Below are 18745 nucleotides of genomic sequence, written 5' to 3' on the forward strand. Positions count from 1 at the left end.
TATATTTGATAATTTTCCTAGTAAGTTTTTAAAAATCTTTGTTAATTCATGCAGTTTCCTGCTACTCTTACAACTTTACATAAAAACTTACATACTGTATACCAGCAGAAGTGGTGTGACGCAGGTATGAATAAACAACATTTATGATTTCATGTCTGGTTTCCCTCGGAACTCTTTTTCTGGGTTTTTTTTTTTTTTTTGAGACAGATTCTCTCTCTGTCCCCTGGGCTAGAGTGCCGTGGCATCATTGCAGCTCACTGCAACCTCAAACTCTGGGCTTCAATGATCCTCCTGGCTCAGCTTCCCAAGTAGCTGGGACTACAGGCCTGTGCCACCATGCCCACCTAATTTTTTGTATTTTAGAGTTGAGTCTCGCTCTTTCTCAGACTGGTCTCTAACTCCTGAGGTCAAGCAATCCTCCCACCTCAGCCTCCCGGAGTGCTAGGATTATAGGCGTGAGCCACTGAACCCGGTTCAGAAGTCAATCTTGTCATTCTTCCTCATGCCTTACAATTCTAAAGTAACTCCCTACCCACTTCCTGTCTTCCTCCCCAAACTGTAAGAAGACATCTTGCTCACATTTTGAGTTTTTAAAATATATACCACAGAGCTACCACATCACATATGGCTAGCTACACCATCAATTTACAGTAACACTGCTATTCATATACATCATTTATGCACGCACACCACATGCTGCTTCTCTGAAAATAAATTAACCCAGAACAACAGAAATGGCTGAAAGAACAAGGACCAGTGGGCAGCGTGTTCAGTGTGGTTCAGAGCTTCTGCTTTGTTCTCTACAGTGTTTCCTTTTTTTGTTTTCTGATTTTTTTTTTGAGATGGGGTTTCTGGGCTCAGCCAATTCTCCCACCTCAGCCAACAGAGCAGCTGGGACTACTGCTGTGTGTCCCTGCACCCAGCTCTCTCTGCATTTCTCTCAGCTCTGCCCACCTACCTCCTTCTTGTGTCGGTTTTAATCTCAGGCTGCTAGCAACAGAGTTGTAGCAAGTCTAGGCCTTCCGTCTGCGTGCAGTGCGTCTAGAGGAATAGCTCTTTATTAAAAACAAGGGAAGTTTCCCCTGATGTCTCCAAACTACTTTCTCTGGCATTTCTGTAAGTTCTACCCTCTTCCTTGAACCAACCTAACTTGCAGAATGTCTTACTTGGTTGAGCTCTTGAACTTGATCAATGTTAAAAAGGATGAGCCCCCGATGATGGGCACAGAGCCTAAGCAGGGGTCACCACGAGCACTGGTCCACTCTCCAATACGACAGAGGAAGGGGGGAGGGGATGCTGTGGTCACAGTGATGATGTCCACCCAGGCAAATGTTGTTAAGTCTCAAAAATTACTAGACATGTATTTCTAAAACTTGGAAGGTAAAATTAAGAGAAAGGATTACTTTGAGATTGCTCTTTCAGGACACCCCTCGTTTCTGGTTTCCAACTAATCTCTCTGCTTTTGTTCATCTTGCGTAAATCAGTGTTTTCCAGGATATCCTAGGTCCCGTGTCTTCCCTCTCCCAGGACTTCACTTTTTGATACCGTTTGGATGTTCGTCCCCTCTAAACAGCATGTTGAAATCTGATCCCCAGTGTTGGATGTGGGGCGTGGTGGGAGGCAGCTGGGTCCTGGGAGCGGACCCCTCATGAATGGCTTGGTGCTATTCTGTTGAAAAGATCCTGGCATCTCCTCCTCTCTCTCTTGCTTCCTTCCTCCCCTGAGTGATGCCAGCTCTCCTTCCCCTTCTGCCATGAGTGGAAGCTCCCAAAAACTGTCACCAGAAGCAGATGTTGGCATCATGCTCCTTGTACAGCCTGCAGAACCATGAGCCAAATAAACCTCTCTTCTCTATGAAGTGCCCAGCCTCAGGTAATTTCTTTGTAACAACACAAAATGCACTGAGACGTCTTTCAAACTCTATGCTGATGACTAGTAAGTCTGTTTTCTCTTTTCTGGGTTTCAGCTGGACATTCGACTGCTTACTGGACACCTCCATGTGAATGTCGGGAGAGGATATTCAAATTTCCTGCATCCAAACTGGAAACATAATCTTACTTCTGTAACCCCTTCCTCCTCTTCATTCCCTATTTTGGTAAGCAACACTTCTACCAGTACTCTGAGCCGGATTCTTGGGCCATCCCTCACTCCTCCCTCATGCTATCAGCCTAAGCAGGACGGTATCCTGTGCACTCCACCCTTTCGCCCTCTCCATCCTCACTTTACTGCCAAAGCTTTAGTTCAAGTCCCCTCACCTCGGTCACTGCAGCAGCCTTCTAACTTATTTCCTGCATTTTTATAATTTCTTTCCCTTCCCAATATTCTTTATGCTACATCTAGATCTGCCTTTCTAATGTACAAATATGGTCATCTCACTACCCCGTTTAAAACATTTCGATGGCTTTCCACAACTTCAGGATAAATTCAAAACTCCACAGCATATGAAGTCCCATTTATCTCTCCAGCCTCATCTTTTCTACTTCCTTCCTTTAGTTCTAGGCTTTCATCTGCTACTTGCAGTACTCTCAGTGTGCTATGCCCGCTCTCACTTCTGCACTCTGCGCCTGGAGGAATCTTTCTCTACTGTTCGTTAATTTGCCTAACTCAGGCTTTACTACTTTATACCCTCTGGCCTGGGGTTAGGTACTCCTCCGCGCTCCCAAATTGCTCTGTGTTCACCCACGCCAAAGTAAAATTTACATACAACACCAAATCTAAACTGTCCGCTGGATGGTAGCTATGCTACTATATAAAAAGCATATAAAATGTGAGTCCACAAGGGCCAGTGCCGCATGTGGCACAAGGCAATTCATCAACAAATGTTTTTTGAATGAACAAATGCTCTTATGTATAAACATTACATACAGATTTTAAGGCTTAATTTTTCAAATACATTTTTTGTAGCAATATTAATACTTTACCTCCCTCAGATTTCGAGCATGGTGTCAATTACAGCATCTCAAAAACAGCAATTATTTAGTCACTTACAAGTTAAAACTTCCTCAAAGACTATTCTCTGGGCCACTTAGTATGCAAACACATGCCACTGAGGAGTAGCTGAAGGCCAGGTTCCACAGGGCTAACAGGAAACCGAAGGTAAAAGCACAGGAGTGAATAGCCTCATGTCGTTCTAGAGGCAGACACAGAGAGTGAATAAAGAAAATGAAAATACTTGCCATCTGGGGCAGTGAAAAAAAGCAGGAACTTCCAGGGTATAAAATAGCAATCACGTATGCAAATGTGGCATAAGTAAATGAAACGTTCAAAGAGATGCTACTAGCTCAACTTTACGATCTAGAAAGTCAGTCAGGTTGTGTAACTGAATCCTGTCTCTGTGAATTGTATCAAATAAACCCACGATCTCCAAACTGTGTGTCAAAGCATCCCAGCAAACATCCAGAGGTGCTAAGGGTATTTTCAACAGTGATACTCGACATGTATATCACGCTGTCTGAACTACTAGCTTGAGATCATCTGCAGTTTCAACATGAGAGCATACATTCTTTTTAATGGCATATATTTGTGAAGCAGAGTTTTTAGTGGCTGCAGTGGGGAAAAAAAAAAACCCAAGTACTGTACCAAAGCCAATAGGAACTAGGAAAGAGGGGGGGTGGTGTTCAATCTGATTCCATAGTTTGAGAAACTGCATGATGTCTAACAGGCACAAACGTAAGTAAATCATTGTGGTTATTTAAGAATGAAATAAAATTATTTTTCCTTTCAATTTATGTCTATTACTTTTTCAAATGGCAACTAAGTTGTCAGGACATAAATCGTTACTAAGCTGTTTATACCAAATTACTTAATAAACATACCTACACAGTACTTCTCTTGGCCTAAGGGCACCAAAAATTACAGAAGTTGAGTTAAGGGCACCAAAAACAAAGTTTTGGAGCCTATGAAATAAGCTGAGTTTTTTAAAATATCAACGGTGTAATTAGGCACCAGGCATTTCTGAAACAAATGGTTTTTTTCCTGTGATGCTGACAGTGATTCCCTGTGTGCACGGGCTGCTTTCGCGTTGCCTCCTGTTATCCATCTAGTTCACAGGACAGAAAAAAAGACTAACAAAAGTTTACAATGATATAAAAATGAATCTGACATTTTTTGACACAAAGGAAAAGGATTTTCCCAGTGGATCTTCATTAACACAAAAAATGAAAATACCTGTCAATAAACCACACAAAATGCCCTCACCCCAAATCTCTTCCCATTTGGCAATCATCTATTCATTCGTTAAGACCCACTCTAATCTAATCTTCTAAATTGAAGCTGTTGGATATTGTCTGATCTGAACATTCAGAGCATATGGCTCACATTTCAATTGTAACACTTAAAACATTATATTATAATTTATCTGCTTACAGTTTGATTTTCCTACACTACTAAGAGTTCTGCTATGACAGTAGCTGTGCCTGACACACCAGTAGACAATAAATGACTGTTAAATGAATAAAAGGCTTTTAAAGAAACAATGTCAACTCAGTTCTCTAAAAACTGTTTGTCTTATCCAACATTATGACCAAATATTTCTCAAGGACCTATTATATTCAGAAGATGTAAAAAATGTAATGCCAATTCTACTGGAGTTTGTATTTCCACATAAAAATTACTTATCTGCTGGTTTAATTTTCTGTTTCACAGAAATGCTGTGTCCTACCGAATAGTTTCAATTGTCATCACAGTTCTAGTTTTCATACTGTGTGGAAATACTAAAGCAGGAGTTCTCAAACTTCAGTGTGTATCAGAATCCCTGGAAGGTTCACTAAGCCTAGGTCACTGAGCTCCTCGTCACAGAGTTTCAGATTCAGCAAGTTTGGGATGGGGCTTGGATTTGCATGTGGAACAAGATTCCAAATCATGCTGACGGCTCAACGGCTCTAAAGATTAATAGCGGAATATTTAAAAAGTAAAAATGGGTAATACTTAAGAGTACTTATCAAATGCCAGGCACAATTCTAAGAACTTTAAATACATGACCTCATTTGCCAGTACCTTAATAGCAGTATGGGAGATTTCCACATTTCCTTCAAGAGAGATCCTCTGGCAAACTCTTACTCGGTGTCTTCTGGCCTTTGCCCAAGTCCCCATTTGCTCACCTGTTGTACTCCCTGAACAAAGTTTTATAATTTTCTATGTCTGTTTTAGTTATTTGGAAAGCTATTAGGTTGAATGGTTCTTCCCATTAAAAACAACTCTACAACAACCAAGCCACTAAACAACGTGATTCCCAATTTTTTTAAAATAAAGTTTTCATCAAAAAGAAGAGCCCATTCCTTTCTCATGGACTGGAGATAGCTAAATAAACTTCAACTCCATCATTCTCTCATATCGTCTACTTCTCACCATTTTCATTCCTTACCTCTGGGCCCCAAACAAGTTTTCCACAGCACACTTCAAGTGTGAGTCATGGGTTTATTCCCGTAATGATTTGATAATCGATGCTTATACAGAGAGCCCTATGTGACATATATCTTTTTACAGGTACCAGTGATAACTTGAGCTACTAAATCCACTATCTCCCATCTGTGACCATGGATTCCTTTCCTGCTGTGTCAGACCACGTTTGAAGGTAATGTCTAAATTATGCTACCCTACACTTATAAATAGTAAGTCGAAATAGAGCAAGAAGTTATAAAACATCATTAGAAATAAAAGTAGAATGAAAGGCATTGTTACCATGACTTTAGAAAATATAAAAATTCATTGTGAACTAATTTATCAACATTTAGTAAGTTCTGACACAGTGTTCAAAATAATATACAGCCATTCTCCCGTAAATGCTTCTAAGGGGGAGGGGGGTGAAAACCATATAACTGCTATGATAACACAGGAAGCCTCTACCTTTTGCTCATTATCTTTCACACCAAATTCATTTAATATGGTACAAAAGTCAAAGACACCTGGACCTAAGGGTTTACAGACTCTGGGTTCACTAGAACCCTGCTGAAGGTAAATAACGAACATTAAGTCTCCAGCTTTTCTTTGACTTTTTCACTTTAGTTATTCTATCAATGTGGTGTGAAATCACCTCAACATTTATTTCAGTATTGGGTAAAGAGACTCAAGTTTCTGACATTCAAACTATCAATTAGGCCAGGCACAGTGGCTCACACTTGTAATCCTAGCACTTTGGGAGGCTGAGACAGGAGGATTGCTCAAGGCCAGGAGTTCGACATCAGCTTGAGCAAGAGCAAGACCCCATGTCTACAAAAAATAGAAAAATTAGATGGGTGTGGTGGCACGTGCCTGTAGTCCCACCTACTCAAGAGGCCGAGGCAGGAGGATCCCTTGAGCCCGGAGTTTGAGGTTGCAGTGAACTATGATGACGCCACTGCATTCTAGCCCGAGCTACACAGCAAGACTCTGTCTCAAGCAAAAACAAAACAAAACCCTATCATTTACTAAAAGACAAAGAGTTCTTTGTACAATTCATACATCCTTAATTTTAAATTTATTTTGCTGATTTGCGTTAATGTATTTATTCCAACTTTTTTCTTTTTACACCTAAGCAGAAGTTTAGGGTATTCTAGACCCACAATGCATAATAAATATTCTATAGTTCTTAAAATATTTGAGGCTGCTTTAATATTCATTCCAGAGTAGTTAATAGATATTCAAACTGACCAACTGAGATTTCATTTCTGCCCTTCTGCATAAACAGCCATAAACTTTATAGTGGGCATATGCCATTTCTGCATACTTGGTTTCTTCTGGAACTACAGCCTCCCTCCTCTCCTTTAGGGAAACCACCTCTTCCTGACCCGTCATATGATTCTGACAGGCTGCTAACCACTCTAGTCCACAACCTTGACCACGGTGGTGTGCATATGACACAAATGGGGCCAGAATCCTTCCCTGGGAAGGACTCAAGCAGGAAGAAGCCTTCTCTTCCTCATGGTAGTTAAACTGGGATCATGAACCTGGAGCTGGGGGCAGCCCTGTTCCCTATAAAGGAAAAAACGCCCACCTGTAAGTTGAAAACTAAGAAGCCAAAGCGCGAAGAACAGAGAAAGAGACAGTGAAGGGAGTCTCCACAGTGTCCCAGGTCCCGGATGCAGATGTTCTAGGAGCTGGATCCATCCTTTCCATAGGTGGTCCTCAGAGCTGATAAAACTGCCTGTGGGCTGGGCGCGGTGGCTCACACCCGTAATCCTAGCACTCTGGGAGTCCGAGGCGGGCGGATCGTTTGAGCTCAGGAGTTCAAGACCAGCCTGAGCAATAGCAAGACCCCATCTCTACTAAAAATGGAAAGAAATTATCTGGACAACTAAACATATATCAAAAAAATTAGCCGGGCGTGGTGGCGCATGCCTGTAGTCCCAGCTACTCGGGAGGCTGAGACAGAAGGATCGCTTGAGCCCAGGAGTGTGATGTTGCTATGAGCTAGGCTGATGCCATGGCACTCACTCTAGCCAGGGCAACAGAGTGAGACTCTTGTCTCAAAAAAAAAAAAAATAAAACTGCCTGTGGAAGTTTGGCTTTTAGGATTCTGGTTTCTAACCAAAAATCCCTGATTAATATGTTAAGCAAAAATGGAAGAGAAACCAAGTGTTAGATATTGCAGAGACTGAAAAAAAATCTGCTCTTTAATAACTGAGTATCCTACTTTGGATTCCGAATTCTCATATTTAGGTCAAAACTTCAGAAAATAATAAATGATAATTCTGCTTGTGTGGCTTCCAGAGCCTAGCTCACTGAGTGGAATGCTAGCAGTGGCCCTCAGGTGACAGAGTTTCTGTAAGAGGTCTTTCTGTAAGAGATGAGAGTCACACCATAGATCACCACAGAGAAATCAAAACAACGAGCTAGTGTTACAGCAGGGAATTATCTAAGTCAAAGTACAGAAAGGTAAAATATTTCATGATGGAAATATTTATAAATAAATAGGTGAGTTGCTGATAATGCACTTAAAATCCAATCCTAAGTGCAGTGCTATCTACATTTTGTCCTTTAGGGGTTTAATAGATAACTTTTTCCCACTCGATATACATTTTACAGCTTGTGACAGATGAGAAGTTTGCAGGAGGCCCCAAAATTTGTTTTTAAAAGGAATCTCTAGGCAGGGAGTGGTGGCTCAGGCCTATAATCCTAGCAACCTGGGAGGCCGGGCAGGAGGATTGCTTGAGCTCAGGAGTTTGAGACCAGCCTGAGTAAGAGATCCCATCTCTACTAAAAATAGAAAAATTAGGCAGGGCAGTGGTGGTGTGTGCCTACAGTCCCAGCTACTTGGGAGACTGAGGCAGGAGGATCACTTGAGCCCAGGAGTTTGAGGTTGCAATGAGCTATGATGATGCCACTGCACTCTACCCTGGGTGACAGAACGAGACTGTGTCAGGAAAAAAAAAAAAAAAAAAAGGAATTTCTAAGCAAATCCAGTGAACTTTTTCAAGGGTAAAATTGCTAAAAGCAGAACTGAAGAAACTAGTTGCTCTTATTCCTCAGTAAGAAGTCTGAAGTGAACCAAGTTCTTCTCCTTCTACTTAAAGGTAGTATCTGGTTCAAGTCATATATTCCAAGTATGAAAACTGAAGTCCAAAATAGGTTTTAAAAAAAAAAACCTTATCTAAAATAGCTTTTTAAGTACTAATGATATATATATATGTTTTTAACGGTATTAAGCCTTTATACTAGAAATTTCTGTCACCCTGGGTCCATCTGAGATTGTTTCTGTATACTGTTATGTGTTATATACAGTATACCTATTAATAAATTTCAGTAAGCAACTGATAAAATACCATGTATACTACACAAAGAAAATATGGTTGTAATATGATGGCCTACATTGATTTCAGGGTAGAAAGCCCTGTACTGGACTTCTAACTTCTAGAACTGTAAGATAAATTTGTGTTGTTTTAAGCCAATAAGCCTGTTACAGCAGCCACAGGAAACAATGCACCCAGGGAGATCATATTATAGCCCATTAAATATAAAATGTCCGATTTCGAATCAAAGGTGTAGTTTGTTATATCAAACAAGAAGCAGTACAATCAATCAAAGTATGCACCTAAACTATCAACTCAGTTTTGCCATCTTAACAGTAGCTAGTTTATACCAGCAGCAAAGAAGGCTGGAGAGCAAGTGGCGATGAAATCATGAAATGCATTTTCCAAAGCTTGTTAAGAATTGAATATTTTTCCTTGCAAGAAGTGGCCCAAAGCCTGGAAAAAGTGGTAGGCAGTTGGTGCAAGGTCTGGTGAATACCGTGGATGACAGAGAGTTTCTACGTCCAGCTTCTGAGTTTGAGCGGCGTTGTTTGTGTGACATGTGGTCGAGCGTTGTCTTGCAAGAGGATTGGCCTCTTTATCGACCAATCTCTTGGCTGCTTACTGACAAGCATCCTCATTATTTTGTCCAACTAGTTGCAGTAGACATCACTGTAATCGACCAGGTTTCATGAAGCTGTAATGGATAATACCAGTGCTGGACCACCAGACACCATTAGCTTTTTTTGATGAATATTCGGTTTTGGACTATGTTTCGGCACTTCACCTTTATCCAACCTTTGTGCTGAACGCCTGCTGAAAAAATCCATTTTTCATCACACTTTAACAATGCGGTGTAGAAACGGTTCGCCTTTACGTCGTGACAGCAAAGAAAGGAAAGCGTACAAGCGATTTCTCTTCTGATTCTCGTTTAATTCACATGGGACCATCTATCCAGCTTCTTTACCTTGCCCATTTGTTTCAAATGGTCCAATATTGTGGGAATAGTGACGTCAAACCTTGCTGTTAATTCACACATAGGTAGAGATGGATTCGCTTCCACTATAGCTTTCAGCTCATTATCCACCGTGGTCTCAGGTCACCCATGTGGCTCATTTTCAAGACTAAAATCACCAGAACGGAACTTCTCAAACCATTGACGTCTGTGTGTTCATTAGCCACATCCTTCCCAAACACTTCGATGCTATTTCAAGCTGTCTGTACTGCATTGGTTCCACGATGGAACTCATATTCAAAAATAACACAAATTTTTGACTTATCCATGGTTTCACAAAAATTGCTCTAAGAAAAATTTGAAAAATAATCACGAGCCAAAATGTGAATTTGAAAAACTGAGGATGCACTTTCACAAGAAAAATAAAGCAAGAAGTGTCAAAGTGAAATGTCAGAGTGTTAGAGACATCAACTGTCGAACTTAGTACTTACAAAAATTGGACATTTCATACTTAATAATCCAGTAACTAAAATATGACTATATTAAGTCCCAGATTATTACTTAAATCCTAATTTTTTAGTCACAGATTATATATGCATAAACATTTTTCTGCAACAATGCATTACCTAGACTTTACCTGCTTATTCCTAATTCTAAAAATAGTAAAATTTGAGTTTCTTACCAATTCCTTTCCCTATTTGTATACACCAAGGCCATCTGAGAATCAGAACCCAATCCACACTAACTCTACACAAAGAAAGGCTTAATCCTCTTCATCCTTGTTGTGTCCAGGCTTATAAAATTCAAGAGGAAGTAAAACAAAATTTCATGCTATTGGTGTTTTCGAAGTGACTTTATTTTAGCTATTTTAAGAATTTACCACCTGATGAAAGAGACAGATTTTCACATCATTTACACAACGACAGAACTTGTAATTGAAGACTGTGTTTTCTAAGTAAACATAATTTCCCAGATGTGGTCAGATGACTCGCAAACAATAGATCTTTTAAGAAATGTTTCAGTATTCATATAAGCGGCCAGTTAATAGAGGCTCACACTGGCTCCACTTAACAGTGCCTGCTAGATGAGGAAGATTTTCTTTATGAACATAGGATAAACAGTATTTTCTAAGGGGCGTATAGAAAAAAATTAAAATTGGGGCTTATTTGCCATATATATTTTAAATTATTTAACCACAAGTTTTTTTCCCTCCTATTCATCAAAAAAAAAAAAAAAATCTCCTGAGTTTCTTCTGTTTTCCTTTATATAGTAATTATTTTTGTCCTAGTAAAGGTAATATAATACTGTTTACCAGAGCTCCATGCTCTTACTTCTGTAATCAATGGTTGGCAATGTGGGGATATGCTCACCTGAGGGATTATCAGAATGATCTACTGGGAAGTCAGAGGAAAATACTAGAACTTCTATTTTTATTTTTCATCTTTTAAAAAATTAAGTTCTAATAATAATTAGAATACAGGTTGACAGAGATCCCTGGTGGCTACTGACTATGTTATTTTTACAGGAGTTACTAGGAACAGAATAAGGAGAATGCGCTAAATTAGATTCATGCCTAACCACGGTTGAAACTAAACATAAAAACGAAAGATGTTACAGTACAATGTCTTAAATTAATCTGCTTCAACTTATCTAAATGTGCTTTTTTCTATACCTTGAAAGAACTGATCTTATGTTACTATATGAATGAAATATGAACAAAAGTGTGGACGACTTGAACTGAGGAATTTTACTTTAAGAAATCTCTAATTTGTGTGTATAATCCTGAGGCTCACAACCTATTAGTCAAACAAGTCAGGGTTACTGTTCACTCTCTCTTTTGATTTTTCTTTTTCTTTTTTTTTTTTTAAGACTAGTCAAGTGCAGCAGTAAGAGGGGAAAGAGAAGAACAAGGAGTTCAGTCTGTAACTGACCGTGAACAATCAACTGAGATAACTCACTACCTTCAGACCAGCCTGTTCACTCTCATATTAAAATGCAAGACAATACAAGGCTAAACTTGAAGAACCACTACTACATTCTGCCCCAATTGATAAAGATTTTAAAGTCTGAAAGATTTTAAAGTCTTCATCACGTGTTGATGAAGATACGAAATAATGGAACACTCAAACTGCTGGTGGGAATGTAAAAGAACAATATCAACTTTGAAACAATTTGCTCTTGCTCTGTTCACTTCAGACTTCTTACTGAGGGACAAGAGCAACTAGTTCCTTCAGTTCTGCTTTTAGCAGTTTTGCCCTTGAAAAGTTCACTGGATTTGCTTAGAAATTTCTTTTTTATTTTCATTAAGTGAATTCATTTATTTGTTTTGAGATGACTGGTTATATAATGTGGTTTTTGTGTGAAATTAAGCAAATCAAGAACATGCATATTTGTGTTTTCAGAAAAAGAAAAAAAGACATTTTTATTATACTCACACCTCATTTAGTGTGTGGAACATGGTTCCTGAAAATGGAAGTGCTAAATACATCTGTGCCATCTGAGGTTATCATAGCATAGTAGCCACGGAGACACACCACACTTGACCAATCACTGTTCTGCTTTATATAAATCCCCTGAAATCGTGGAATGCCCTCGGTTAGAGTTTCCTCCAGCCATCTTTCACGAGTTGTTGGTTAATCCTCTCAGGCTGCTCTGATGTTTTCCAGGATGTCTAAAGGTCTTAGAGCAACACCTAGTATCTACTTATCCATCCCGCTCCGTTTCCTCAATCCCTTCCCCTGAGGAAAACTTGAACTGTCTCAACACTAAGCACCGTGCTCTTCCTGTTTCACTGTGGCAGGTCCACCACCGTCGCCTGCACCATTCGCACACCCCACTATTATGGGTTAAAACTGTACATCAGAACAATAAATGGCAGAAAGAAAAGCCAACACAAAGAATAAACCATCTTATTGCAGAACATAATCGCCAGTCGACTCCAGACAGCTTGGGGCAGTGTGCAGGCAAGAGCAAGGCGCTCACGTGGCTGGAGCGTACTGTATGGTCAGTCAGAGCCAATTCTCAGTGTGCCCATAGAGTAAGACAACCACTAGAAAAAGTGTATGTCCTTCAACTTCATTTTTTGCTCAAAACCATTCAATGACAAAAAGAATAAAAACCAAAGTCTTTTCATGACCTGGAAGGCCAAACATGAACTGCCTCTGGATACCTCTCTGGCCTCATTCCCACCACTGGCCCCTTGGCTCAGAGCCACTCTGCCTTCTTTAATGTTCCTCTCACACACACGACTTTGCACTTCCTACTCCCTGATTAAAACGTATCTCTGTGGCTTACTCCCTACACCCTTGCCTGTATATCACCTCATTGATGTCGTCACTGAACACCCTATTTAAATTAGTATCTCCATTTCTCCCACATCATTCTCTATCTTCCTTTTTCTAATTTTATTTCAGAATATTACGGGGTTACAAATGTTTTGGTTACATAGACTGCTTCTGTCATTCTCTGTCTTCTTCTCCTGCTTTCTTTTTCCACAGAGCAGTTATCATCACCTGATATCACACATACATATTTGTACAGTAAATATCTTCTCCACTAGAGCGAGAGTCATGAAGGTGGAAATGTCTGTTTTATTATTATCTCATCAGTACCTGGCTCATTACAGAAATACCAGAGTGTTATCAATTGTACAAATATATGGTAACTGCATATATTTCTAAAATAATCCATTTCAGAGACAAACAGTATCACAAAAAATCAGTGCCATGTGCGGAAACATGAGATGGGAAGGCAAATAACATAAACAGAAAAGTGGCGTTTTTTTTTTCTTCTGTAAATCAGTGTTCACTGTTTCTAAGCTTACCTTAGAAGTTCACCAGTACTGTGATGCACAACTGTAAGTAGGTAGAGAATTCACTACAGTTCTATAAACAGCTAAGAAATCTCTCTTTTGTTTTAAACTAAATTGCAGGGCAGCAACCATCCAATTTAAAATCTATAACCTTTGCTATATCTAGCAACAGCAACTACAGCGTTTATCGACAGTTAAAAAGTTTCAGATTACCATGGCTCAAAACATTGGGACCTTATTATACTCTGTATTGTACTGTATTAAAATGAAGGAGTAGGAAGAGAAAAATGATTCTTATGCTACTACTGAGAAAAATGCATTCTATTTTCTTCCCAATATCTGGTTGTTCCTTTTTCACACACGGAATGTGCAAGAGCAGGGGGTGATAAAAGAACAAGTGGGAGGACTGGCACGCAGCACTTTACTTCAGTAAATACTTTAAACAAGAAAATTTTAGAGATGACCAAGCAGCTTTCAGATAAGGCAGTTTTGCTCCTGTCCAGTAGAACATTAAGGATATTTTTGTAGAATGTAAAGAGACATAAAATTATTAATGTGTTCTTTAAATCTGTTTCCTGATGCCAACAAGCAAGCTATTACTCCACTATGATGACCACAGACCCTGCAAGCCAAAAAGGTTAAGAAATCAGATGTCCACGGAATTTTTGTAGAATATTTCACATAAATATGTATTTATTAAACAATAACACAATACCAACATGTTAAATATAGTATGCAAAAAAAATCAAGTTGCAAATCCTCAGCAGAAAATGTATTTCTGATGTTTCATTCTTGTATCTCTAAGGCTTTATGTTCCCGCTACTTAAATTTCTAATCTGTGCCTTTCTATTTTAGCTATTGGTAAGTATACCTTTATAACATGCCTGAACAGAATTCACTTTATTATAATGTGAATACTGGCAATCAATCAATCAATCTTGAAAAAAAATGGCAATTTCACTTCTGGTTTCCGATCTGTAAGGAGCTTAGAAGTCATCATTCCCATCCACAGAACAAGAAAAAGGCTGAACAAACGGAAAACCCAACATCTTAGATCCATTGGAGAAATGAGGTTACACAGAAAACTGCTGCCCCCAAAACTAGAGAGACAGGCAGGCAGACACAGAGAATCACAACTCAACCAGAACAGAAACCCACAAGCAGAAACTCTGCAGGATCCGGTACCAGTGTAGGGAAATCTAAACTGTAATTTATGAATAGCTGGAGGCTCAGCATAGAGAAGTTTAAGAGTTAAAGACTCCAGGGGTGCCTGGTCTTAGGCAGGCCCCCACACTTCTGTGGGTTTTACCTCCAGGAACCTCACCTACCAGGTTCTCACGGTAAAGATGAGAGAAAAATCTCCCGTGCTTCAGCAAAGGGAGGGGAAAGGCAGCCATGCTGAAACATACCAGAGCACTCTGTTCTAACAAGGCTTGCCCTCAAGAGAAACTATTTCACAAGAGCCTAACCAACTGGGTTTTACCAAAAACTAACCAAGCTGGGGGAAGGGAAATAAACATCCAACTCCAGTCTGCTCTAGCCCTTTTGTCTCACTCGGGGGTAAAAACAAAAGAAAACTGAGAAGCACTTTTGTGCAGGCCACAGCCGGGGGCACAGACTCACTGAAAATCTGAGACTCAATCACACACTACATAGTGTCTCCCCTCTCCCCACACCTACCACACACCTACAGGGCTCCCACATAACGGGATTACAAAGGAAACAAGTGCCTCATTAGTCTCAAACTCAAAGACAAGAGAGGACAAACACAAGGGCACAAGAGGAAATTTTATCCTCCAACAACTATAGCATCACCTAAAGCTACAGTAAATAGCAAAACTGCCTAAACCCCAACCAGATAAACATAAAACCTCACAATAAAGGCCTATTTACCACGGCTCCTTGTACCCAGTATATCATCATGTTCAACAAAAAATTACAAGGCATACTTAATATGGCAATAGGACTTACGTGTTCCATCATCTTTTAAAACACTGTTGAAAATGTAATCTCTGATAGTATCATAGATTATAAAAAGTCAGGATAAGCAAGGATATTCAGCCAACACGAGCACTATTCAACATTATACTAGAGGTCTTAGTTAATTAAGATTCCAAAAGGATAAACAGTTGAAATATCAGAAAATAACTAAAAAATGCCACTATTTGGAGATATTTAGAAGATGTAAGCATTTCAACTAACTATCAAACTAATTCAAAACCAGGCACAGTAGTGGTGCCTGTAATCCCATCTACTTGAGAGGCTGAGGAGGGAGGATCACCTGCATCCAAGTATTTGAGACCAGCCTGGGCAATACAGCAAAATCCCGTCACAAAAAAGAAAATGATAATAATAAAAATAAAATTTAAAAAACTAATTAAAGTGTTCAGTAAGGTGTCTGGATTAAAAATTAGCATATAAAAATTATTAGGTTCCTATACACTAGTAATAATCAGTCACGAAACATAAAAATAGGACTTTAAATAGTAAAAAAAAAAAAAAAAAAAAATCCATAAAATATCTAGAACAAATTTAATAAGAAACATGCAAACTTACATAATAAAATTTTAGAACTTTACTAAAAATATAAGACGGGGCGCAGTGGCTCACGCCTATAAACCTAGCACTTTGGAAGGCTAAGGCAAGAGGATTGCTTGAACTCAGGAGTTCAAGACCAGCCTGAGCACGAGCGGGACCCTGTTTCTACCAGAAACAGAAAAACTGGCTGGGCATGGTGGCATGTCCCTGTAGTCCCAGCTACTTGGGAGGCTGAGGCAGGAGAGTTGCTTGAGCCCAGGAGTTTGAGGTTGCAGTGAGCTATGATCACACCACTGCACTCTAGCCAGGGCAAAAGAGTGAGACTCTGTCTCAAAAAAAAAAAAAAAAAGAAAAGAATATGAAAAGATCTACATAAATGAAGATATATGCCATGCCATGATTCTCAGTGGGACTACACAAAATTCTAAAGATTCAATGCAATCACAAAGAAAACATTATAAGGTTTAAAAAATATGCATTATGAAGTAACACAAAGAAATATAAAGAACATAATAAGAACACATGTAACCACAATCTAGCTCAAAAAAAAATAGGACATTGCCCATACAGTTAAAAAAGAGCTATGAAGGGTTGGTTGTCCCGTGAGACAGCAAAACATATCAAATAACTGCAGCAATTAAAAAAGTAAGGCAGTGGCACAGGTGTAAACACCTGCACCAAACGGATTTCAGAAATGGACTCTTAAATGAAAATGTAATACATGTAATAAAGGTGACATTTCAAATCACTAATAAAAAGATTGGATATTTAACATACTGTCTTTAGATAGCTGATTAGCACGAAAAAAGTCAGACCACCCTCACACCACACAAATTAATCAACCTTCCATTGCACCTGGATCAAAGAGTTAAATGTAAAGAGCAAAATTAAAAAACTAGTATTAAAAAATAGGGTAGTAGGCCTTTAAAATATTACAATGGTGAAGGTATTGTTAAGGAAAACTTGTCTATGATGAAAAACTCCACAAAGTTAAAAAGCTAGCTGATATACTGAGAGAAACACCTATAACAAAAGATAGTATTCTTAACCACAATATAGGAATGAAGCTGCAAAAACAAACAACCCAATTAAAAATTGTAAAGGCAACAAAGAGGCAATTCGATGAAAGAGGAAAGATACAAATTTACACTAAATATATGAAAAAATTTTTAACTTCTCTAGTAATCAGGTAAGTACAAATTCAAGTAACATGTATATAAATTATGACCATCAAGTAAAAAATGTTATATTTCTGTCACAAATATTAAAGACTTTTTAATAATACAAATGATTTCAATTTAAGCATAAAATATCTCTGAGATTATACTGTTGAGTGCAAGTGACAGAATAGGTAGTGTATAAAAACATTTACTTAAAAATAATGAGACCTATATAAATATGTAGGGGGACATTCGCTGAGATGTCTAAGGGAACAGATGCCAATCTTCCTAAGAAATTTCACCTGGGGATCAGTGAGCAAGGGGCAAAAAGGATTATTTTCTAAATTTTGTCTATACTATGTGAATTTTTGTAATAAAAATTAATTTCTATGCATTCGATTACATTTTTAAAATTTAATCCTTATTCTTCCTTTTATGCTGTTACAAATGTAAACAAAATAGAACAAAATACAAATCTATTTGTTCAGCCAGCCAGCCAGCCAATCAACTGGCACCTACACCTACATTCTCCAAAGTATTGTATCTGATCCTGAAGATGCGAAGTAAATGTGGTCAGGACCCCTGCAGAATTCAAAATGTGGCGGGAGAGACTGTAGAACAGCTATTTACTATACAATAATAGAAAAATGAACTAAAGAGCTATAGGAATATAGATGAGGTATTATCTAAGGCTGGGGAAGATTTTATACAGGTGACATTTGGTTTAGGAATCTTAAAAGATGAACAAGAATTTGGAGATTGGAGGATAGAATTTTGGTCTAGATACCAGTATGTGCATGGGTTAGAAGGGACAAAAGTGGGGCCTGTACCAAGAAGCAGTCAGTCGAGATCACTTACAATATGTACAACTTTGGGCAAAAAACTGAACCTGTTTGACTTAGAAAAAGGGCCCGCAGGGGCTGCTGTGGGGAAAATGAGATGGTGAGCTCAGAATGTGAGGGCAGGCCGGCTGCACACCTCCCACTCACGGGTTTCCAAGGCTGACTTAGCTGTTTTACCTCGGTTACTGCCTGTCTCCTTTCTCTCTCACTGTTCCCCTCGAAGCTGTCCATTTGGCGGAACACAGCCTTCTCAGTCATGTACAATGAATGGTCTAGCACAGTTCTTGACACACTGTTTACTCAAACAAAACATTAATTTCTTTAAAAAAAAAAAAAAAAAAAAACCAGATGTTTGGAGTTCCACTGAACTAGTCTGTGTGACACTCCCTAGAACTGCCCTGCAATGACTGCTAGGGTCGCAATCCTTAGCACGAGAACCAGTGGCATGTTTAACAAGCACCCTGCCCAGTGTGTGCACATTCTTCATACTTACAGGCTGAGGCTGCTCTGCAATACAGCAGTTGAAACACAACCAGAATTCACTCATGCTTACAGTCCAAGGTATAATGAGCACCAATGAAGATTCCAAATCTCAACTCGGGAAGTTCCACCAAACACGCTCCAATGATGCAAAATGATAATCTTATTATTTCACTGTGTTTTTTGTTCCTGGAAGCCAAGTATCTTATATAGTCAACTGAATAAAGAAAAAGATTGTTTCCTTTCTTTGCTTC

At 39.0% G+C, this 18745-nt stretch overlaps 1 protein-coding gene across 1 annotated transcript in view; it reads right to left on the reverse strand.

The window, feature by feature from the left end:
* CDC42SE2 (CDC42 small effector 2) overlaps positions 1 to 18745 on the reverse strand; it is a 32680-nt gene extending 13935 nt beyond the window's left edge. The window contains exon 1 of the mRNA XM_012657643.1: positions 18505 to 18745. Within this exon, the coding sequence (XP_012513097.1) occupies positions 18505 to 18558 (54 nt within the window). The 5' untranslated portion in view covers positions 18559 to 18745. The remainder of the gene's footprint in view (positions 1 to 18504) is intronic.

The sequence above is a fragment of the Propithecus coquereli genome, unplaced genomic scaffold (assembly GCF_000956105.1).
Source record: "Propithecus coquereli isolate 6110/MARCELLA unplaced genomic scaffold, Pcoq_1.0 Scaffold553, whole genome shotgun sequence".
Taxonomy (NCBI): domain Eukaryota; kingdom Metazoa; phylum Chordata; class Mammalia; order Primates; family Indriidae; genus Propithecus; species Propithecus coquereli.